Genomic DNA, 23,687 nt, shown 5'->3' with positions numbered 1-23,687 from the left:
GGTGCTGTGGGTTAAACCACAGTCTAGGATTTCCTGATCAGAAGGTTGTCGGTTCGAATTCCCGTGACGGGGTGAGCTCCCGTTGCTCGGTCCCTCCTCCTGCCAACCTAGCAGTTCGAAAGCACATCACAGTGCAAGTAGATAAATAGGTACTGCTCCGGCGGGAAGGTAAATGGCATTTCCGTGCGCTATTCTGGTTCACCAGAAGCGGCTTAGTCATGCTGGCCACATGACCCGGAAGCAGTACGCCGGCTCCCTCGCCCAATAAAGCGAGATGAGCGCCGCAACCCCAGAGTCGGCCACGACTGGACCTAATGATCAGGGGTCCCTTTACGTTTACCTTTACCAGTTGGTAGAGGGCTTCCTGAATTCTCTAGGTGCAGTTGGGAAAGGCTTATGCCTGAATCTTGGCGAGCTTCTGTTGGTCAGTACCTACAACACTAAGCCAGCTGGACCAGCGTGAGACAGCTTCATAGGACCACTGTAAATGTCACAAAGTCATGAGCAAGCTTTCATGTTGTCCTTCATCAGGAAACCTATTGAGCAAAATAAACAGATGGGTGTAAGGAAAAAACACACACAGAATTATGTTTTACTTCTAAGCCTGCAGTTCTTGAGATGAAGTATAGGAGGAGTCATAGAATTGTAGAGTTGAAAGGAACACCGAGGATCATCTAGTCCAACCCCCTGCAATGCAGGAATATGCAGGTGACCCTTAAGGGGATTGAACCCAGGACCTTGGTGTTATCAGCACCACACTCTAACCAGCTGAGTTAACTAGAAAGAGTAGTCGTACAGACATAATTGGATTAGGTTCAGTGGGTGCAGGGCATATCCTTGGGTGTTGGGGCAAAAATGAAGCAATTCTTCACCCTTTGCTGAAAATATGAAATCTGGTTCTGTCTCCAGCTATTTCCAGGAGAGACAGCTTAACTGAGAGAGCTATTTTTGACCCAGTTCTTAGTCAAAAAGGCTTATACTCTAAAATACATGATGATGGCACACAGTGATGGGGAGGGAGAAGGGAAAAAGCGAGCTCAGCATCAGTTTTTACCCTATAGCCAGCAGGACTTGGAAGTCTGTTCAGTCCTTTTTTGTCCCAGTGAGGCTAGGAGCCATCTGGACTTCTTAAATTCCGAGCAGGATTAGAAGCTGTTTGGACCCTAGCAATTTCTCTTCTCTATCCCACCTCCTGGCCAGCTGTGTGAAAAATTGTAGGTCTTCCTTGCAGCACTTGAGCTTCCCTGGTGGTCTCCCATCAAGGTAATCCAGCTTGGTTTAGTTTCCTAGCCTTGGGTGGTATGGCCAGAGGTGTCTGAGATTAGGGGCCAAGTACAAGAACAAGCCATTGGGGCAAGCCAGACTACCTGAGGAAGTAGGGCTTGGGTAGGTCTGAGACCTTGAGTCCCTATCCTACCCACAACATTTTTCTTGGTAGGTAGCCCTGAGGCTGGGAAGCCTGGTAGACTACCTGGTTAATTTGGGTACAGTAAGTTTAGTTGGAGCACGTTGGAGCAGACTGGCCTGCTGGTGGGATCCCTCTGGAAATGAAGCATTGGTTCAGTGGCTGCCAGCCCTGCAAAGTTTCCCTGCACAGGAAGGAGAAGGGTGAGGAGCACCAGAGATCCCTTTGCATGGCCTCTATCATTGCAAGCTTTCTAAAATAGTTATCCGCTGCAGAAGGAAACTGAGGTGAATGTCAGTGTAACTATATCATGTCCTCGCCACTGCTAATATATTTATAGCATTTTAATTGTAGCATATTGAAGGAGAAGAAAGGCAGGTTTGTGCTAGTCAGGAAAGGCTGCTAAACCAATCACCTGCACCTCCACAGAGTTCCCCTGTGCACTATTTATTGCTGCTTTTCTTCACCTAGACTTTACTATTCCAGAGAGGCTTTTTCCATTAGGCACATGACGATTGGATTTACATATGTGTTAAAAATTAATCCAGATGAACACTTGCTGCTTTCTCCCCCTCCCCCCTAAGTAGAAAAACGGGGTTTAAGCACAGAAACTGATTTGGTAGCCCTGCATGATGACCTTTGTCATGAGAGAGACAGGGGAAACATGTCCTTGTTAATTCTCCTCGACTTCCCAGCAGCTTTCAATACCATCGACCATGGCCTCCTTCTGGAGCGGCTGTCTGAGTTGGGAGTGGGTGGCACTGCTTTGAGGTGGTTCTGGTTCTACTTGGATGGTTGCTCCAGGATGTTTGGGGAGTGTTTTTCAGCCCCATGGAGCCTTCAATGCGGAGTTCCTTGGGGCTCAATTTTCTCCCCTATACTATTTAGCATCTACAGTACATGAAATGGCTGAGTGGGGTCATCCAGAGTTTTGGATGACATTGTCAGCAATATGCTGATGACACACATTTCTACTTCTCCTTTACATCTGCAGGCGAGGCAGGGGATGTGCTGGACCAACAACCCCTAGCTTCTGTTTAGCCCGTGTTGCAGTGAGATGGTTTTCCTTTTAGAGGCAGGTGGGCTGAGTTTCCAATTCTTTTGTGTCAAATGCTCTGGAGGGATAGAATTTGGTTGTAAATCTCATGAAAGGATCTACAGAATGCCAAGTGGAATACGTTTTGTGCAGCGTTTTATTTGTATGCATGTGAGATGCTTTAATAGGGTTTGGGCTCAATTCACATTCCACTTACTCTGTTATATACTTGAATATCACTACTTTGGAATACATCGGTTGTGATTGGCATCTTCACTTAGAATAGAATCAGAAAAGAACTATTTGAGATTAAGCAAACCTTTCTGAAATGCTTTATATGGCTTAGTTTAGTTTAATAACATATTTAAAGAGAAACTTCAGAGTTAAAGACTTCAGAGTGTGAAGGGGTGGCGACTGAAGGAATAAGGCATATATATTTAACAGTAAAGTTCGTTAGCCATACACATATTTTATACACACATTTGTACCCACATATAAACATACTGTGCATGCACAAACACTTGCTCAGTAAAAAGTAAATTAGGTCTGCTGATGTAATAATGACTGGGTAGAATTCTGTAGCCCTTTTGTGAAGAGAGCCAGACTGCATAGTAATGTAATAGTCCCTTCTGGTATTAAAATATATGAATGAAAATGCTGATAAACCCAACTAATCCCAACACCTGCAAGATTGTCTCAGCCAAAATTAGGCCACCTGCTTGCAAAATACTGGACGCACCAGTGTTTCCATGCTTCACAGGTGGACAAGTCTTATTTTATATAGACTAAGAACATGTGCATACTGTGGTACAGTATATGGTGCAGCTTTAATGTATTCACATGTTTATGCATTTTGCAGAGCCATTTGATGCTATGTTTGCTGTATACCTTTAGCCTCAGAAATCATGGCCTCAACCCAGATAAAGTCACAACAAGGCCTGTTGAGATTTGGGGGGGGGAGTTTCTCACTGATCTGAAGCGGACTTTGTCTTGGGCAAGCCTTGAGTGCATGAAGATTTTTAGAGTGGAAATGCTGCATTTTATTCTGCACTCTTTGATATTAAGATTATTAGTGTTCAAGTCTTGGTGCTGTGTTGTTTAGTGCTGGACTTGATTATAGAATCTTAGTTGGGAGGGACCCAAGGGTCATTTAGTCCAACCCCTTGCAATTCAGGAAACTCAGTTAAAGCATCCATGGCAGATGGCCATCCAACCTCTGCTTAAAAACCTTCAAGGAAGGAGAGTCCACCACCTTTTGTGGGAGTCTGTTCCACTGTCGAACAGCTCTTACTGTTAGAAAGTTTTTTCGTGTGTGTAGCTGGAATCGCCTTTCTTGTTACTTGAAGCCATTGGTTCGACTCCTACCCTCCAGAGCAGGAGAAAGCAAGCATGTTCCCTTTTCCATGTGACAGCCCTTAAGATATTTGAAGATGGCTATCATATCTCCTCTCAGTCTCCTCTTTTCCAGGCTAAACATACCCAGCTCCTTCAAGCGCTCCTTGTAAGGCTTAGTTTCCGGACCCTTGATCCATCTTGGTTGTCCTCCTCTGCACACATTCCTTCTTATAAGAAAGCTCTTACTTCCGATCTAAGAACTTAGTCCTTAGATTGGTGGTAACAGATCCTTTCCCCTAACATCACATGATGTTAAGTAACTGACAGGTGGGTATAGTTTGCCCATGGCCTCATGACCAAATTCGAAGGCCCAGTGGGCTGGAGGTTCCCCCACTGCATTCCTAGAATCTGACTACTAATATGCCCTATACAGTATATCAGAATCCCAAAAACTATATGCCACAATTATAGCAAGTCCAGTGGAGGTGTCTGGAACACTGTTTCATCTGTATTAGATGAGTTTCAGCTGCTTTGGCCTGAGAACACACATAGGTTGCTTTGAAAAGTGCAGCTCGAGCTGCCCTCTTGAGCCTTGCCCATCTTGGCTTCTTAGAGCTAGCCAAAGGAGATTGACTGGGTGGGACCATTGAGTGATTATTGCTTCATTTGAGAATAGGGAGATACCCTCTGTCTTGAAGGACTTGAGAACTTCTCCGGACCCATAATGTGAAACAACTATTGCCCAATGGCAAATATCCTCTTTTGGGGCAAGGTGCTTGAGAAGGTGACAGTGGTCCACCTTAAGCCATGCTTGGAGGAAACTGATTATCTGAATCAATTTCAGTCTAGCTTCAGGCCTAGTCAAAGCACTGAAACTGCCTTGGTTGCCCTTGTTGATGTTTGTCAGGAGAAGGATGTTTTTCCTTTTGAGATTTCACAAAATTCTTTTAACCGTCATACCTAAGTAGTGATTGCAACCAGGTTTTTGACATTTACTATAACACACATATTTGAAACCTGTTCCCTTTTTCTGTGATTTGCCTTACCCTTTGTGAAAGGGTGTGTCACAGGAAGAGGACTATGTCTTGCAAATGCAGTTGAACTACACTCACTTGCACTACTAATCATGTGTAGTTGATGTATTGGGACAGAATGGGACTGGGAATTGATACTCAAAGACACCTTTGTTCACTTTACACAGCACACAACATTTTTTTTAATAAAAAAAATACTTTAAAAGGCATGCACTGCTTTTCAAATGGGTATCAAGGCAGCATACCACATAATACCAAAAACATAAAAAGTTCATTAAAATACAATGAAGCAGCAGGCATGGAATCACTAAGCAGAAAAATAAATTAAGATCCAGTACAGTATATGCTTAGGCAGACATAATGTTTTGCTCTAAAAATGAAGCCTCACGATTGTTTGATGCAGCACTATTTAAAACACACTGCATGTGCAAAGATACCTGGTAACAAGGCAGCAGTCCTCAATAATGTCACCAGTGCCACCCTCTGATTCAGGCCAACATATTTTAAACGAAATATGTATGTGGAAATGGTACCTTTAAAATGTTGATATGAGGAAGATGGCAACAGTAGCTGTGTATTGCTGGGGCCTCACAAGAAAAAGTGGGCAGCAGAGGCTCAGAGCATAGGGATTGGCTAGAGAAGGAATAAGAGCAGAATCAATATATTTTTCCTGGAATTTGGAGCACCCATGTTATAACACCCTAGGGCCCACAACTTTGATACTTCTCATCATTCTGTGTAGTATTGTTGGGAAATGCCAAGAGTTAAGACTGCTTATAAAGTCCTGAGTCAACTCTCTTGTATGCATGCATGACGTAATAGTCTATAATTCCTATTCTCTTGAGAATGAACATTATGCCATGGTCTTTAATTATCACACATAATTGCATTTTAATCACTGTTTCTTCCACGTACTTCCTGTGTTGATAGAGGGTGATTCTCAACCCACACGTGGCCCCTTTGGCTCTGTGTTCTTCATTTGTTTAGTCTTGTTGATGAGCTGAAGGAAAGCTTGTGTTACTGAAGGGTAACACAGCTGCGTTTATGACTGACAGCAGGGGGGCTCCGATAATAAAGGAAGCTTTAAAATTTTAGGCAATAAACAAAATAAAATAATGTGACTCACTAGCCCTTATGACAAACAAAAAATAATCTGAACTTTTAATGAGCTTTGATACTTGTAAAATGTTGAGGAAGGTGGTCTTATATTAGTGACTCTTGGTGAGAAAAATGGGCAGTGAGTTGTAGCTCTTGTGGGGAGACTACGGAAAACGTGTGCAGGGAATAAGAAACACGCAAACATATTGATCTAGGTCGTGAAATATGCTTGTCTGTCAGGTAATTCTAATGGAAAGGGGAATTTATTTTCATTGAGCATATAAATATATATGGCTAAATTAAAAATCAAAATGGTTGGCATCTATCTGTCTCAGGAGACCATGGAAGAGTGCACCTTTGGTACAAAACTCGAAATAAATTAACCAATCCTTCATGCCAAATCCTTCATTCAAGCTCACATTACAGGAAGAAGAATGTTAAGGGCTGTAAGTGGTGGGAATCTTGGGAGGTTGGAGAATCTTGTTGTGGTCTGCCCTTCTTGAAGTACCACAAGCCAGGCATTGTATTCTGGTGGGAACAACACAGAGCTACAGGTAGGGGACCAGCTGGATAGCTTTGACAAAAGAAGGTCAATGGCACTTGTTTGATTTGGTATTGCAAATCATTGTGACCTCATCCATCACTCTGGAACAGCATGCAGAATAGTTTTTGTGGGGAGGGGAGACAAAACTAAAGGAGTAGAGCAATAAGGATTTCCTTGCTCAAGTCTATATCCCTGGGCAACAAATTAGAAGGGCCAGATGTGAGACTTGCTGATGCAAGTAGAGATGGACAGAAGCCAAGCTAGAAATTCTGACTGTAAACATTTGCTGTAAGACCTATGGCCTGATGAACGAAGTGAATGACCCATAGGAAAGTGCATCTTTTCTTGGCAGCGACCCGAAATAGCAGCAACATCCAAAAGTTCAACCAATAATATTGTTGTTCTTGGGGGGGAAATATGGCTAAATGGCCAGGATCTGGGAGCACTTACCAGTGGTAGGATGGTAGAACAAGCCAAACTAATGAACTGCGAATGATCTTTGGTCATTAACTTAGGTACAGGAAACGGGAATCTAGTGAGGGTCAGCTATACCTGCCCCAGGGAAGCAATAGAGCCAGTTTAGAACTTGGAAAGGCTTCATAGTCCAGTGGGGGTGCTGTACCTCTGCTAGAGTTTATGGCTTTGCACCTGGCATTCCAATCAGTTACATAAATTGTCTCTGAACCTATCATTCAGAGGCAGATAACTCCAGATGCAAATTGCCTCTCATTTTTAGTTAATTTCCCTCTGAGCAGTATCTGAACTTCTGTAGTTTTGCTTCATAAAGCAGTAAAAGAGAATTAAACACAGACAGGACAGCAGATCAAAACTCCAAGAGTTAATTAGAAAAATGCCTGCCAGAATCAGTGAGGTGATGGAAGGTCTTAAGGAGCTAATAGAAAGGCATCAAGGAGCATTTCACAACCTGGGTACAGCCATGAAAAAGGTTTTCTTTCATATCCCCACCAAACATAGCTCAGATATAGTTTTCCTGGCTGATAGGAGGGGAACAGACAAGTTTATATCAGAGGAGACAGCGCCTCATTCTCCTAGTGCCGGTAAGAAGGCAGGGAAGCAGCTGGCACTTCTAAATGTGCTCTGTGCACAGAAACATTTACCCCAGCCCATTTTCATATGTCCCCCCATCTTCATTGCTGACATTGTTGATTGCAACGCATGACCTTTCTGTTAAGAAAGGATTTTTAGTATAATTTTACTTACATTGTTTTAACATTTTCATTGTTTTGTTTTGACTACAAGTAGATGCACATTCTCAAGTCTCAGGCAGCTGTTAAGTATTAGCACAAAATATTTGGAGACCAGCATTTTGAGAGAAACAAAACAAAATCACAATTTTTATGCTGTGTAAGGGCCAACCATTTATAATGTGGCCATTTCCTAAAAACTTTAAAATGTGTACTTGTCACTGCAGATGCAACAACTTTCATGTGCAGTATTTTTTTTATAACATTTGTGGTTTCGTGGGTTTTTATGAACTGTATAATTTGAAATGCCGAACTCATTTTTCTGCAACCAATGGTCAACGAGAATTTTGCATGAATAAAGTATGCAGGTTACAGTCTTGTAAAACAGTAATAATGAGATCAGAAATTATATATTATTTTGCCGGAAGATATGGTATTTTGCTTGTCCCGGATTTTTCTTTGGACTATTGACACATCATGCTCTCTTCTTCACAGCTGAAATCAATGTAGTAGGTATGGAGTTCAGCTTACTAAACTTGAATATGGTGCAGGGATGCTTTGCAGAGCACTATCCTGACAGGAAAGGGTGGAATTAGTGTGGCCATTGATCTTAATAGGATGATATAGTAGTGGATGTACTACTATATGTATTTATTGTTCTCAGCACTGCTCTCCCTCCTTCTCCTCATACTCAGGTGTGTGCTGCACATGGTTGCTCAGAAGTTGTTCAGCCTCCTTGATTTAGGCCTCGCTGTCTTCTGAGGAGGCCCTGACCTAAGTTCCATCTCCTGGAAGGACTAAGCTCTAGAAGGAGCATGACATTTACTGTGACAGTCTTGATGCTCAGAAACTTTCTTCCAAGAGTGGGTCATTCAGCCTTGGCCTTGCTTGCCATGGGAAGGAAAAGAATCCTTCTGCCCAAGCACCAGGCACCCAGCAATTTTGGACATGGCTGGATAGGGGAGCTGTTGGCCAATGGCTGGCATCTCCTGACTGGAGCTATGCACTAGTCTTCCTGAAGAGTAGGGACTTATCAGGATGCATCCTTTGGCCTTTGAGGAGTTTGGGAATGGTTGGCGTAGTGGTTGTTAGGTTCTGCTCTGCTGACTGAACCTTCACTAACCTCCTCAACGGCTCTAGAGCATAGCCTAGTGAACCTCCGAGGTCTTTAGCTCCTCAGGGCAAAAAGAGATCCTTTTCCTGTCATTGGCTATCTTCCCTCATGGGCTCTCACCTTGGACAACCCGTACAAAATGAAAACTAAAGAAGACATGCATTTGGATGTCTGAGGATGTTGAAAATTCTGTCTGTCTAATTAATTGTTTAAAAAATTAATATTGACTGAAACTGATTTTCAATGTTATCTATGCTTTCCAGGTAAAGAAATGGACAACAGTTGTTTGCTATTCACTTTAACTCCTCATTGACATGTGAAGGACTTATTTTTTAATTACTTTTGGACTGAAAATGTCTGCAGACATAGAAAAAAGTATATTATTCCAAAACGCCTATCAAGAAGTGGAACCACAAATAGCTAATCCTGAAGAAATATAATAAATCTTGGTTATGGTGCAATGCTGGAGTGGAGTTAAAGCTGTAGCACATAGGTAGCCCACTTCTTCTAAATTATGGAAATTTTGTGGAAGATGTTGACCTGGATTTTGTGCTTAATTATGGTTTTGTCAGAATTTCACGGTGACAACATGCTTTCGTATAGTTCTCAAGGTAGGGTTCCAACTTTTTAAGCTACCGTCTTTTGTCACTTATTTCAGTTAATTAGTTTTCTTTAACATTTATATTAATATTCATTGTGAGAGACCACAAAGGATTTATGGTGTAAACATTTTAGTTATTCTCTGTGGGAGTAAAATTGGAATATACGCTTTTTATTTTATTATTTAAGCATTGTGTATAGCTGTTAACACATTAGACTCCATTAGCAAATTGAAAAGTCAGTATTTTAATGTATTACTTCATAATAAAGAAATTACCAAATTAAAATATTGTTGAAGTAACTGAAGTAATTTATTTAGAACAAAAAAATAAAGTTCTTGCTTTTTGCCTGTTCATTAAAAATGTGAAATCTACATGCTGAAATCTAGGGCCCTGTGTGCACTGCAATATATATCTTCAGTACCACTTTGTGCAAGTTCTCCCATTAATTTAAATGGAAATAGCAGCTGGTATAGGCCTACTTCTTCAATGCAAGTTAAAATAGGAATCCTTTCTGGCAGTGGGAGCGCATGGACTGAAGCTTGTGCATCCTTATCTGATTGTTGAATCAGGGCACTAACCCAGCTTGTGCTCTTTTAAAATTAGTGGAGCTCACTGGTATTGAACTGTACCCTTTGACATTTACAACATGATTCTTTCCATACTAATCATTTTTTCTATTGCTGATAGATAAGTAGATATTTACTTATATTTTTCAAATGACACATCATGAAATAGGCAAATCATGGAATAGGCCAGACATTTAGCTAACATAATATGGATGAGTGGAATGTATATTTTAAGAACAGATTAATATTTTTTTCTGTTAGAAAGTGGGTATTTTCTTTAGTAAAGTCACTTTGTGTATTAATATGTTCACATGAACATGAATTTTGATGGTGCTTGGATATAGCAAAATGTGGATAATGTACTACTCCTTCTTGTGTCCTGTTATATTTTCTTCTCTTTTATGGCCATTTCTTGGACTGATTTACCATGCGGTTTCAAAGAGGAATTCCTGTCTTACCTTGAACACTACCAACTAACAATCCCAATAAGGGTTGATCATAATGGAGCCTTCCTCAGCTTTACTGTGAAAAATACTAAGCCCTCCAGGAGAAAGAAGAGGAGTACTGAACATTATGACCAAGAACTGGCAGTATCTAAATTATTTTTTAAACTTTCTGCCTATGGCAAGCACTTTCATTTAAACCTGACTCTCAACACAGATTTGGTCTCCAAACACTTCACAGTAGAATACTGGGGGAAAGACGGGCCTCAGTGGAAACATGACTTTTTAGACAACTGTCATTACACGGGATATTTACATGGCCAGCATGGTACAACTAAAGTAGCGTTAAGCAACTGCAACGGTCTGGTAAGTTCACGTTATGTATTCTAGCATGTTGGTATTCTTGAGTCTTTAAATTTACAGCATCTCTCTGTTCACGCTATTACTACTACTACTACTACTACTACTACTATTTGGATTATGGCCATATAATGGGCATATGTTTGAACAGGGGGGCTTGAGGGCTGTCTATAGGGAAGAGGCTCCTGATGGATGTTAGCTCTAACACAAAGGGTGATCCCATTAGGACAGGGCTGGGTGCATCATTAAATGACAAAGGACACAGGTAGTAGCTGTGAGCAGGCCTTCCAATATAGTCTTGTTGCATAGTTGCAAGACAGTCACAGAGAGTCAATAGCTAATCAACTCACACCAGATGACTGAGGGGTTCACTGTGGGGAAAGCTGGAAACTTCTAGGAAATTTAATCCAGTTCTGGAGGAAGATGCTCGCTGAAGCAAGCCCTTTTGTTAATTAATGGCCAAATGGAGGCTTAGAGATAGGCTTGCATTAGATATGGCAATGGCTGTGGGAACTAATTAGGCTTGCACTTATGCTGCAGATAATGCAAAGGTTCAGTATCATCCATGACTGCTGCTATGAAAGGAGGATTGGATTAAACCAGGCTTCCTCAACCTTGGCCCTCCAGATGTTTTGAGACTACAATTCCCATCATCCCTGACCACTGGTCCTGCTAGCTAGGGATCATGGGAGTTGTAGGCCAAAAACATCTGGAGGGCCAAGGGTGAGGAAGCCTGCTTTAAACCACCTCTGCTTCTTTTGATTTATGTGCATTGGCATTGCACTCATTGCCCAGAGCAAAGCTGAAATAGGCACATAGTTTTGAGGCATTTCAGTTAAACCACGCTTCTCAGTAACACCACTTCATTGCTGGTGTCACAGGGAATAAGCAAGCAGAGTGGTATCCAGCATAGCTGTTCCATTTGCACAAGGTCTTCCCCTTGCACAACAGAACTTCCCCTCTCTCCTTTCCTCATGTGCTCCCCATGCCCCCCCCCATCTGCTCTGGAACATTGGAGAAAACCCCAGAACAGATGGCAAGGGATTTTCTGGCAGTTCTGGGGGAAGAACAACATGAAGACTGCTGCTTCAGTACTCTGAAAATGCAATAATCCCACAAACTCTGGGGAAAGCCATATCTTAGTGGTAGAGTATATGTTTTGTATACAGGAGGCCCCGGGTTCCAAACTCAGCATCTCCTGGGAGAGACTCCTGTTTGTAATCCTGGAGAGCTACTATCAGTCAGTGCAGAAAATAGTGAACTAGATGGACTGACTCAGTGTACGGCAAGCATCCTATGTTCCTATGAAATGCCTGCATTGCATGAGCAAAAAGCATACAATGGTGCAAATAAAACAAACAAAAACCTATAGTTGAAAATACCATTCAAAAACAACAACTTCTAATTAGTGGACAGGAATTGTAATCAGTTTTAGAAATCTGCATTGACATCTAATTTAGACAACTGTCTAGCGCAGGTACTGTAGTGGCTTTTTGATTATGTAATGATTATAACATGAAATAAGTTTAACAGGAATAAAAGTGTATCTTTTAGTGGGTAGGATAGTTTAAACTTCTTAAGAAAACACTTAAGTACTTAAAAGTACAATTTTCTGATGTTAGCCCATCTGATTAACCAGTTGGAGAAAATCCTCTTGGTTGACAAATGTGAAGAATATGGAGGAAGCAGAACCATTGCAGTATCAATTGTGATAAATCATAGCAAAAGGTGGACAGTCCAAGCCTACACAGTACTTTTGTAAGCTGTCCAGCTGTTGATTGGATTCTGGGTTGTTTTAGCAGTAAGTCTTATATGGAAAAAGACATGTACAGTTGTACTATAATTCAAGCTTAAAAATAACTGTAGAGTAGTCTGTTACAAAATTATGAAAGAGCACACCATGTTTGGAAACCAACACACTATTCATTACTGTAGTAAATCTTAAAGTGTACCATCTATGATATGTGGAGATTGTTTCTCTATTCTACATAGAGACACCAGCCATAACTGGGTATCAGTTGCACTTAGGTGTCACAAGGTCTCATTAACTTTCTAGAAATAGGATTAGCGATTGGAACTCCTCGGTGTTGGAAATGGGCATGTGTCTGCTGAATTGGCCCTTGTTTGCCTGCAAGGTCAGTCAGCAGGGACACAGCTTTCTTTAGCTTTCTCTATCACTACTCACAAGCAGGTAGTAACTCCTCACAACAGGATCAGCGGACTGTGATTTACAGTCCCTACAGAACTATGGAAAGACCAGGACCTGGATAATCTGTTATAGTTAGGTTTGGAAGGGAAGAGGAGAAAGCAAAATAAAAAAAAAAAGTCTGATCTTGTAGCCCAGTTCTAAAGACTGCCAGTTCCAGAGAGCTCACACATCAGGCATATACTAGGTAAGCGAAATGGTACACTGTTTCTTTTGAAGAACTGAGGGCCCATCCAGACTTCTGCTTGTCCCACCACTTTCCCCCAGGAGTACATGATCTTTACCACTGAATTGGAGCCTAATAAATTATTATTATTCAGGAAGAGGGCCTTCTCGGTAGTGGTGCCTGCCCTGTGGAACGCCCTCCCATCAGATGCCAAGCAAATAAAAAACTATCCGACTTTAAGAAGACATCTGAAGGCAGCCCTGTTTAGGGAAGTTTTTAATGTTTGAAGTTTTATTCTGTTTTTAATGTCTTGTTGAAAGACTTCCAGAGTGGCTAGGTAAACCCAGCCAGATGGGTGGGGTAGAAATAATAAATTATTATTATTATTATTGGTGCTGGAGGAGCCAGCTCAGAAACTGACTTAAGCTGAGGTGACGCCCCAGAAAGAGGCTCTTTACTGACAGGAGGGACCAGCTCTGGTAGCATCCCTTTAGGACAGTGGTGGCCAAACTTGGCCCTCCAGCTGTTTTGGGACTACAATTCCCATCATCACTGACCACTGGTCCTGTTAGCTAGGGTTTATGGGAGTTGTAGTCCCAAAACAGCTGGAGGGCCGAGTTTGGCCACCACTGCTTTAGGAGGTGCCTGACTAGAGTTGTCCTATATCATAGGGGCAGGGCACCTCTTTGGTAGCCTGCTTGAAGCTTCAGCTCCTGACTCTCTTGATCACTGGTGTCAAGGATGAAGAACAATGCTTGAAGATTGGTCATGGGCTTCCTCCTGGGGAATACTAAAACAGGGCTGAGCTTTCACAGCTCTTCCTACCTATACATCTTCATTTTGGACCTTAGGCATTTTTCTGTAACCAATTATTTTAAAATAGTGCTACCGGTTACTCTTAGATTCTCATTCCTTTCATTTATTTTGGCTGATTGTGAATATCCCGACTTTGGTTATTAATATTGTCATGTCTCTGAGGTACGAGAGATGAATTAAAACGATTGTTTTGTAAAACTGGTACAGTGAGATGCTGAAATTTATACATTACTTCAGATTTCGTTGTGTTCCAAGCCACAGACAGTCCTGGTGTGCTTGATTTCAGCGGTTAGTACTGTGAGATTGAGTATAACTGGCCTCTTGTCTCACTAGTGTGTGGCCTGTGCATGCATGAAAAAAGGGAGCGAGTGGCTAGAAAAACAAAAAACAAATAGTACATTTTTATCCATTAGCATCCCAAGGGGAAAGTATGCTCACACAATCCTTTGTCACCCAAAGCTATCTCAGGGGCTAAGTAAAATCGCCACTTCTGAAGACCAGAAGCATTCAGCTTGAGGTAGACTTTCCTGAACTGGGGTACATGGGCTCTCTCTGCATCCTTTTTGTTAAAAAACAAATGAACTACCCTATATATCTCTTCACATATATTTATAAACAGGCCCTCAGAACTCTACATAATGTAAATACATGAGAACTGCCTTTGAGGCAATAACTGCCAATCCTTCATCCTGCATACTGTGGGTGCTTCAAGCAGGTGGGGGGATGGGCGAGAATTTGAAACCTGCTAACTGTCATATTGTGAGGATAATATTAATCCTTGGAATTCATTTACTGAACTCCCCACCACTGCTACTAAAATTACTTTTAGCACTTGAAAAGCTGGGGTGGGGAATTTAAACATTGAGAGGCTATTTTACTTTTCAAAGGGAAAAGGGTATAAAGGAGAAAATCTATAATGGCTCTTAACAAATGAGAAAAGTACAATGTTTCACCAAAAGAAGACTAAGCTAACATCATTTTGCCCCTCACCCACCCCCATCCTCCAACACATAGAAGCAGGTTTATGCTGCGGAAACTAGAAATTACAGTTTGAATGACCAACTTTAGAATTTTTTTTATTTTATTGGTAGGCTGTTCTAGAATGTATTAACTACACATAATGGAGGCTTCAAGAAGCTGTCAGAGAATTGTCTGGAAAGAGAATGTGGAGGCCATTGATTGGTACATATATGTAATAGATGAAGTCATCTTTAAAAGTCAGTAGTTAGCAAAGAATAGTACCTTCTCATGACATGAAGTGCATAGGAAAAAGGGAGTTGTCCCAGATGCCTATTAAAAATGGTACAAGTTTTTGGTTTTTTTAGGCTAGGCCTATGTCTAGCATAAGGGTGAGATGAATAATCCTATATATGTTTCCACAAAACTAACTCCTATGTAGATGTGCATAGGATTGTAAACCTAAACCTCATTTTTTCACTCTGTGAACCGAAACCTGTATTTGTATTAAATAACATCTCAGTGAGAGAACAGTTGGAATGTAAGAAGAATTGTATATTCTCCACTCATAAGGCAGCATAGGCAAATAGTGTTTTTTTAAAAAAATCATCTGCATGGCAGTGCTGATAAAGTTATAAAGAATACAAGTAGGACGTGGAAAATGTCATTTTATTTATTACTGAAGATATTTTAGGTAATAGCAACGTAGAGTTGGATGTCTCTCATGAGTTTGTCCTCATTCACTTATTAAAGTGTTTGTTTAAGGTATTTGTATACTGCTTATCAAATAGACTTCCCAAAATAGTTGACGTAAGATGGTTACAAAAATAAGCACTGATTTTTAGAAGAAAGTTACAATGAAATGTTTGGGCATTTCTTGACTTTTAATATCAACATTGCACTGCTCATTGTTTTTCTAGTATTTGGATTCTGGATTTTTATTGACATTTCTACATTTTAGCTTTGTTATTTTATGGTTTTTTTACTTTGTAAAACTTTTTTATATTAAGCAGTTGATAGATTGATTAAATCAATAAGGAATAATTGATTAAATCAATAAGGAATAAAGATAACTGTTCGTTAGAAGAAGCTGTAATTGCTTCTTCTCAACTCCTCTGAAGGGCAAAATAGTTCTGCAGAGACCCATCCGTGTGGTGACAGTGGGAGGAGAGGTGCCACCACTGGGAGCAGGATGGTGGGAACTCGCCAGTTCATTTCTTCTCCATTCCCCTTTGCAATAGCAGTACAGTCATACCTCGGGATAAATACGCTTCAGGTTGAGCGCTTTTAGGTTGCGCTCCACAGCGACCCGGAAGTAATGGAGTGCGTTACTTCCGGGTTTCGCCGCTTGCGCATTCGCAGATGGTCAAAATGACGTCATGCGCAGAAGCGGTGAAACGCAACCCGCGCACGCACAGACGTGCTGTCGTGTCTTGTCTTCTGTTCGGGATGCGAACGGGGCTCTGGAACGGATCCCGTTCGCATCCCGAGGTACCACTGTAGTAGTAGTAATAATAATAGTAATAGTAATGATGATGATAATACCACAACCGCATTTAGAGGCATGGAAGCCAATTTTAAAAGTTTGTAGCATTCAAACATATGAAAAAGGTGAACTTTCAAAGCTGCCATCCTTTGAAATAAGTTCTATTGAAATACTGTATTGGCCCGAATATAAGCCACACTTTCCCCTCAAATTCCGACTGGAAAGTAAAAGTGTGGCTTATATTCAGAACCAAGCGCTGTACACCCGCCTCCCGACACTACTGCCCTGATTGGTAGTGTCCCCAAGCTGGCGCTCGATTTCGAGCCCCGCTGCACGCCCGCCTCCCAGCACTACTGCCCCAGGCAGGGGGCAGTCAGCTCTGGCTTGGGGAGGGAGTCCTGGGAGGTGGGCACGCTTCGAAGCGAGCACTGGTGCCAGCCATCCCCACGCCCCCTGTTCAGGGTGGTAGTGCTGGGAGGTGGGCCGCACCAGCAAATAAGCCTTGAATTTTAAAGGTGTGGCTTATTTGCGGATGCGTCATATATTCGGGCCAATATGGTAAATGGAATTTTACATTGTAGTAAATTATTTAACAATTACAGTTAATTTTTAAAATGCTTGACAAATTTGATGACTATGCTTGTTGCCACTTTTGATCTCAAAAGAAGAAAAGTGTTTGGAAAACCAGAATCAAATAATATTATGTTCTGCTTCCTATAGGCTACTAAGCTAGCAAATGAATGTAGGATCAAGCAAATAATTCCATTCAGAATTTTATACTTGTTTGCTAGAAGCAAAATTAGATATTATAATGTTTTTCTCTACTAATAGTGTTGATTATAATGGTCAATGTATAGACAGGAAGTATTAGATTAAGCAGGGAGGCTAGACACAACCTGAGATATTTTAATAAGTTGGGGGTGGAAAGACCTTTAAGCTCTGGACTTCATTTTACCTTCCACCACAAGCTAGGATAATCAGCATTCTCAGAGGTTTAGTTAACATAGTCCCTCATTCACAGATGAGGGTTGTTTATTGGAGCCCAACTCTTTTACTTCCTTGATGGGAAATCCTTTTGAACTTCTGGCCATCTGCCACCTTCAATAGTTTTAATACAGTGTTGTTATCCCTTACTTTAGCTCAGGGGTTCCCAGACTGGTATGTGAGCTTTATTCAGGTGGCCCATGGCGTGTCTGTAAAAATAAGATTAAAAAATCATACAGCCTGTAGCACAGCACATTACAATTTCTACACAGGCAGAAAAATCATTAACTGGTCCACCAAAAGCCTCAGCTATTTTCAAGTGTTCCATGGGAGGGTGAGGGTGAGGAGTTTGGGAACTATTGCTTTAGCTAAAGAAGTTTCATTGCACCAGACTGACCTTCCAGTTACCTGCAATTTTTCCTGGTAGGCAGTTACACAAAGTATTATCTGCAGTCGCACACATTTCTACAGTAGTTGCAGAAGTCATGAACTTATCATGGGGCTTTTCTGTTATTTATGCCATGTGCAACTGTCTGTGAATAGAACATAGTGGGATGGCACTGGCGCTACTTCTTTACCACATATATGGGAATCTACTGTTCATGGGCAAGTCAAAAACACTCATGTTGTGGACTTATCCAGAAGATCCTGCCTGTGATAGACTGTGATAGTACATTCCCATATGTCTGATTGCGTTGAATATCCACTCAAAGAACCACAGCTTACAGGTAAACAGCTTTGTTTACTGCAAAATAGCAAGTCTCTTTTGGTATTATTGCAAGTTTAGATTAATTATGAGTTTACTGTGGAAACTGTGTGGGAGTTCTTCCTGCATTTTGATGATCTGCTAATCTGCTCAGAGTTGGTGGCTCGTATTTAAAATGTTTTTATGAGCAATATAAATAGCATGAATACATTTTATTGGTCTTTGCTTACATGAAGGTTGTGTGTAGTGTTAGGTTTCAGCATCTGGATAAAAACAGAATCTTTCAATAATAATGGCTTTGACTCAATCTTGTAATTTAAAATGTATTTTTTAGTGCATAATGTGATATTAACCATTTGTATTACAATATGTGCCACTACAACATCTGTGTGTCATTGGTTGAAGTTTTACTCCAAATGGTTTGACTGGAACAATTTTGTTTGGGTGTAATTGTTAGGAGTATAACTATATTCAAGCATGACTTTTTGTTTTTATAATTTTACATAATTTGCACTGAGACTTCTTGCTTTGTCACCACAACTATATAAATCTAGATGAATATATTTATTGAGAGCAGCTTTAAATGTTAATTACATATATTAGTACAGCAATGTTATTGTTTCCTGCATGTTTTCCCAAGGAGGTGTGCACAACATGTCTCCACGTAAGGATATTATTTAGAGAAATGTGTGAGGGTTTACTCTTAATCTTAATTGTATACACATAGGGTTGGAGCCAAACATAGACATGCTTAGTCTAGATCCCCTGAAATCAATTAGGACTAAGTACCACCAATTTCGGGACACAGGTGGTGCTGTGGGTTAAACCACAGAGCCTAGGACTTGCCGATCAAAAAGTCAGCGGTTCGAATCCCTGCGACGGGGTGAGCTCCCGTTGCTCGGTCCCTGCTCCTGCCAACCTAGCAATTCGAAAGCACGTCAAAGTGCAAATAGATAAATAGGTACTGCTTCAGCGGGAAGGTAAACGGCGTTTCTGTGCGCTGCTCTGGTTCGCCAGAAGTGGCTTACTCATGCTGGCCACATGACCTGGAAGTTGTACACCGGCTCCCTCAGCCAATAAAGCGAGATGAGCGCCGCAACCCCAGAGTCAGCCACGACTGGACCTAATGGTCAGGGGTCCCTTTACCTTTACCATAAATTTCAGAGGATCTGTGCTAAGCATGACTAAGTCTGGGCCTACTCACAAATCCAGGAAACACAGCATGCAGAAAAAACTTAACACTTGGCTGAGAGCAGTAAGGCAAACCATTGCATCTGAAGTTCTCCTGGCTTGTGCTGGCAGGGGCAGAGGTTGGGAGCCATTCTTTTTTCTTCTGCTCTGCCAGTACCAGACTAGTACAGCTGTGAAGACCACACTCTCAAGACAATTCAGTGCATCCATAGTGCACCCACCCTGTAATGTGCCATTTTGGGGCGCTGTGCTGGCTATTATTGGTAGGAAAACTACTGGTGGTAGTTTTCCATCTGCTGCACTTTCCAACGCTGCAGTAGGAGCCTCCTGTAAATGGAGGCCAGCACACAGGCATGTCCACTTTATCCTAACTTCATCACCAACAGTTGAGGTAGAATTGCACTCTTTCTTATTTGTGCATATTATTAACACCTGTAGCTTCAGTATTATATGAATGATAGCCAGCTAAACTAATCATACAGTACATCCGCTGAAATAAATGGAGTTAATTAGCTGAAGTTCACTGATTTCAGTGGTCTATTCTGGGTACAAATTAGTTGGATATCGTTAATTTTTTATATATACTGTGTTTTGGAAAGAGACTGAAATTAGTAGAATCAAATTCACTGAGAGATGGACTGAAGTGTACATTGTGCAAGCTATAATTGAATTCCTGCATAGGAATAGGACTTGTTAATCCCTAAAAGGTAAAGGACCCCTGACAGTTAAGTCCAGTCGTGAACTGCAAATTTAATATTTTCTACAGAAACGGCTTTGGCCTTGTATTTTTTGATGGCGGATAACTTATATACATTATTTTTTCTTCCTTCTATTAAGCATGGTGTTATTGCTACAGAAGATGAAGAGTATTTTATTGAGCCTCTAAGAAATGTATCCGAAAATTCCAATCATTTTAGTTACGAAAGTGGTCATCCTCATGTTATTTACAAAAAGTCTGCAATGTACCACCGACTCTTCTATGATTATACTCATTGTGGTCTCTCAGGTAAATAAGTTACAATGACAGTAATGGGTTCATTCCCTTTCTTTGATAAAATATCAAGACAATTTCTGTTTTCTTTCAAAGGAACCATCTATCTTTGGCATTTATGATTTTATATTATTTTTCCAGGCTAAGATTTAGAACATATTGGGTTTTATGCAATGCTGCACCTGTGGGCTCCTGCCAGTGCAATGGAATTTTGTTTCCTCTCCCAACCCAAACCACCAAGCTGATTTTGAGGGTGCAGGGTATTGGCTGGAGGGGACAGGGTAGGAAGAGGAAGTTCCTTGGGGCACCCCGAAGTGCCTTGCATCAGTGGAGCTGCAGTGTTGCATGAGACCCAGTGTCTTTGAGGCAAAGACTGAGAATAATCCCTTGTGTTAAGGCTATACTGTAAGGCTCGCCAACTCTTTTGGGTTCACGGGCACATTTTCAAACTGAAGATACTGTTCTGGGCACCAGACATACCCTACAACTAAGTACACATTGCAACCTGGCCAATTAGCTACTACAGAATGCTTCTTTCAAGCTTAATTGTAGTGGGGGAGGGGACCCTGCAAATGTTGTGGAAGGGCTCATTGGGGACATGTATGCCTGTGAGCACCATGTTGGTGATCCCTGCTGTACTGCATGTGCCACTGCTACCAATTTGGCATATTAGAGAGACGCCCAGGCTTCTTCTGCCCCTTATTATTCCTAGAGCATTTCTTCCTACCATTTGCTTCTTGTATAATGTTGGCTAAAGCTTAGAGATATGGCTGCCTGTCTTGGACTTTTTTCTTAATTCTGCTGCAGTAATGCCACTGATTGCTGCTGCTGTGGTATGGGGGATGAAACTTGCTCCAAGCAACAGAGTAAATGGAAGAGGTGACCCATTGTGCCAGCCATGAAAACAATGTGCCTTACCTGAATGCTACACTGCCTTCACACCATAGAATATAGTTCTTAAAATAACACTTCCTCATGCCTTTACTGATAGTGTAATTGTTTCCAAATATTTTTCATCTAATCATAAGAGCTTAAAATATATCAAAATAGATAGGAAATTCCTCACTAGTATAATATTTGTCACAAGAAGATTCAAGGTATTCCTGTTTCACTGTAAATAATAGTTAAACAATTTAATTATGAATAAATGCTGGAGACATTTTGTAACTGGTGTAAAAACAGTTGGTCATTTCAGTGTGTCGGATCCAGAGAAACACAAGTAGAAAGGGGGACAGTCACAAATCTGGTTCTGCCCAATTTTGAGCATTCCCCAATCAAGAGATATTTTTCCGGGAGATTGGGAGGGGCAAGGAGTCATACACACCCCACCTTTTACTTGTGTTTCTCCAGATATAGCGCAATAAAAGTTATTTCACTACTGATGCTTTCACAAAATAATCAGGGTGCAGTGGGGGTAAGGCCCTATTATAAATAAATTACAAATAAGTTAATATTATAAATGCACTATTTTATATATACTAATTTTTGCATTCAGGTTTGTGTTTTTATTTCTGGTTCAAATTTGAGGAGGCATGAAATAATAAACTTACGGTTCAGCTGAAGTATAAAACTTATTCACAGCAGAATATTTGAGCCCATGTGAAACTTTGGGCATACTTATATGATCAAATTAGACTTTTCTCCTTCTTTTCTTCTACTATGGCTCTACTTTTTATTCACCTTGAAGCAAGAACCTATTTGTATCCTGCTTTGTGATTGGTTAGAAATATATTCAATATTTCAGTCAATCTCATATTCTGGTCTGCAAAATTTGGACTTCCATACACTGATTGCTGAGACTCTGAACACATGTTTAACCATGTGTAAGTCCTGCAATTCATTGTGGACATATATCACATTCGTGAGTGATAAATAAATTTGTACGTTCATGCAATCTTCCTCGCTTTTTGTAGAAGCGATATGTGACAATGTAAAAGAGAATATCTGAAAAGGCTTAGTGCAAATATAGCTTTTAATAGTGAAGCAGGCTGTCTGATATTTTCTAAGGAAAAATTAAGATGCATAATGTTTATTAAAAGATAGTGCTCACATTACAACAAAAACTCTTCAAGAATTTTGAAGAGACTATAAATATAAAACAGATGTACATGAAGATGTTAATATAGCAATCCACTTGATGTCACTAATTGTTTTGATTCCTAGAAGACCTCACAGGAAGCAGTAAACCTTGGTGGTTGAACAATACCCTTGCTTTTCCAACTTTACTTCCAATTAATAACACATTAAGTAGTCACCATCGACTGAAGAGATCAATAAGCACTGAACGTTTTGTGGAGACGTTGGTAGTAGCAGACAAAATGATGGTGGGATACCATGGTCGCAAAGATATTGAACATTACATTTTGAGTGTCATGAATATTGTAAGTTTGATCCCTCTACATGTTGATACAACTCATTTTAATATTGAGGGCATTGTTGATGTTAATTTCAAACCTAAGAATGTGTTTGTACCAGCTGTGTTTTCCAAGTTAATGATTGGGAAGTGTACTACTCACTTCTCTTGCAATGTTTTTAGTAAGGTGTGGAGTGACATTGCATTAGGAACCATGTCCCCAACAAGCTTTTTCTTAGAAATGGCACATGCAGGTGCTTGCTATCAAGTAAATTCACTTGCAGTTAGGCACCCAAGCTAGCAAGTTCAAGTAGTAAAATGCAAGCTGCTTCTGCTTCCGTGCTTCACTCTGGGGGTGGGTGGTGGGAACTAATGCTTTTCCTTTGTTGGAGCTAGGGTAGCTCAAAATAGGGTATTGGTGCTGCTGTGTGGAGGTTGAGGGGGAGGCTGAGCATTCAGGTGCACAGTATAAAGAACATTTGAAGCAATGCTCAGATTCCTAATTCCACGTGTATCTGATTTGGGTGAAATGGTACTTGGAGCAGGGAGTCTATGTAGCTAGATGCCAGCATAACTTTTACAGTGCTTCTGTGTGTGCCACAGAAGCTGCAGTGTAGGTAATAAGATTCTGCTGTTAGTTTTAAGCTAGGACTTTTGTACTACAATTTTTCAATCCTATAAAAAACAGTTTCCAGCAATCTATCATATTTTAATCCAGTCATGTTCTCACTGAGGTGATAAATCTGTGGACTGTACTACTTCAGTTTATTATTATGTACTCATAGGACTGAATGTACTTCCACATACATAAAAAATACAGCAAATAGAATACTAGCATGTCAATGAGAAGACAGAACCCAGGGTCAGAGTCTAAGGAATGGCTTGGGGCAAGGAGCAGGTTAGGCTTCCACAACAACAGTTTTCATAAGTGTATCCCTTTACAAATTCTCCTCTAGAAGTGGATAGTTGCCTTAATTCTTATGAGGAAAAGTAATTAATTGCACTTGGAAACAGAAGAATGCAATATATTGACCCTTTTGAGCCCATATACTATTATAATAACAGGCATTTGGTTAGCATTGACTTAAC

At 40.8% G+C, this 23,687-nt stretch overlaps 1 protein-coding gene across 8 annotated transcripts in view; it reads left to right on the top strand.

The window, feature by feature from the left end:
- ADAMTS6 (ADAM metallopeptidase with thrombospondin type 1 motif 6) overlaps positions 1-23,687 on the top strand; it is a 123,352-nt gene that overhangs the window by 3,715 nt on the left and 95,950 nt on the right. For 5 of the 8 annotated variants that reach the window (XM_053407865.1, XM_053407866.1, XM_053407864.1 and 2 more), the window contains exons 2-5: positions 9,035-9,382; positions 10,381-10,748; positions 20,092-20,260; positions 22,409-22,626. In XM_053407865.1, the coding sequence (XP_053263840.1) occupies positions 9,286-9,382; positions 10,381-10,748; positions 20,092-20,260; positions 22,409-22,626 (852 nt within the window). In that variant the 5' untranslated portion in view covers positions 9,035-9,285. Of the gene's footprint in view, positions 1-9,034; positions 9,383-10,380; positions 10,749-13,752; positions 14,093-20,091; positions 20,261-22,408; positions 22,627-23,687 lie in introns of those variants that run through there. The other 3 variants (XM_053407863.1, XM_053407868.1, XM_053407867.1) reach the window with 3 other exon arrangements.

The sequence above is a fragment of the Podarcis raffonei genome, chromosome 11 (assembly GCF_027172205.1).
Source record: "Podarcis raffonei isolate rPodRaf1 chromosome 11, rPodRaf1.pri, whole genome shotgun sequence".
Lineage (NCBI taxonomy): Eukaryota > Metazoa > Chordata > Lepidosauria > Squamata > Lacertidae > Podarcis > Podarcis raffonei.
This window is presented reverse-complemented; position numbering and strand designations above follow the sequence as displayed.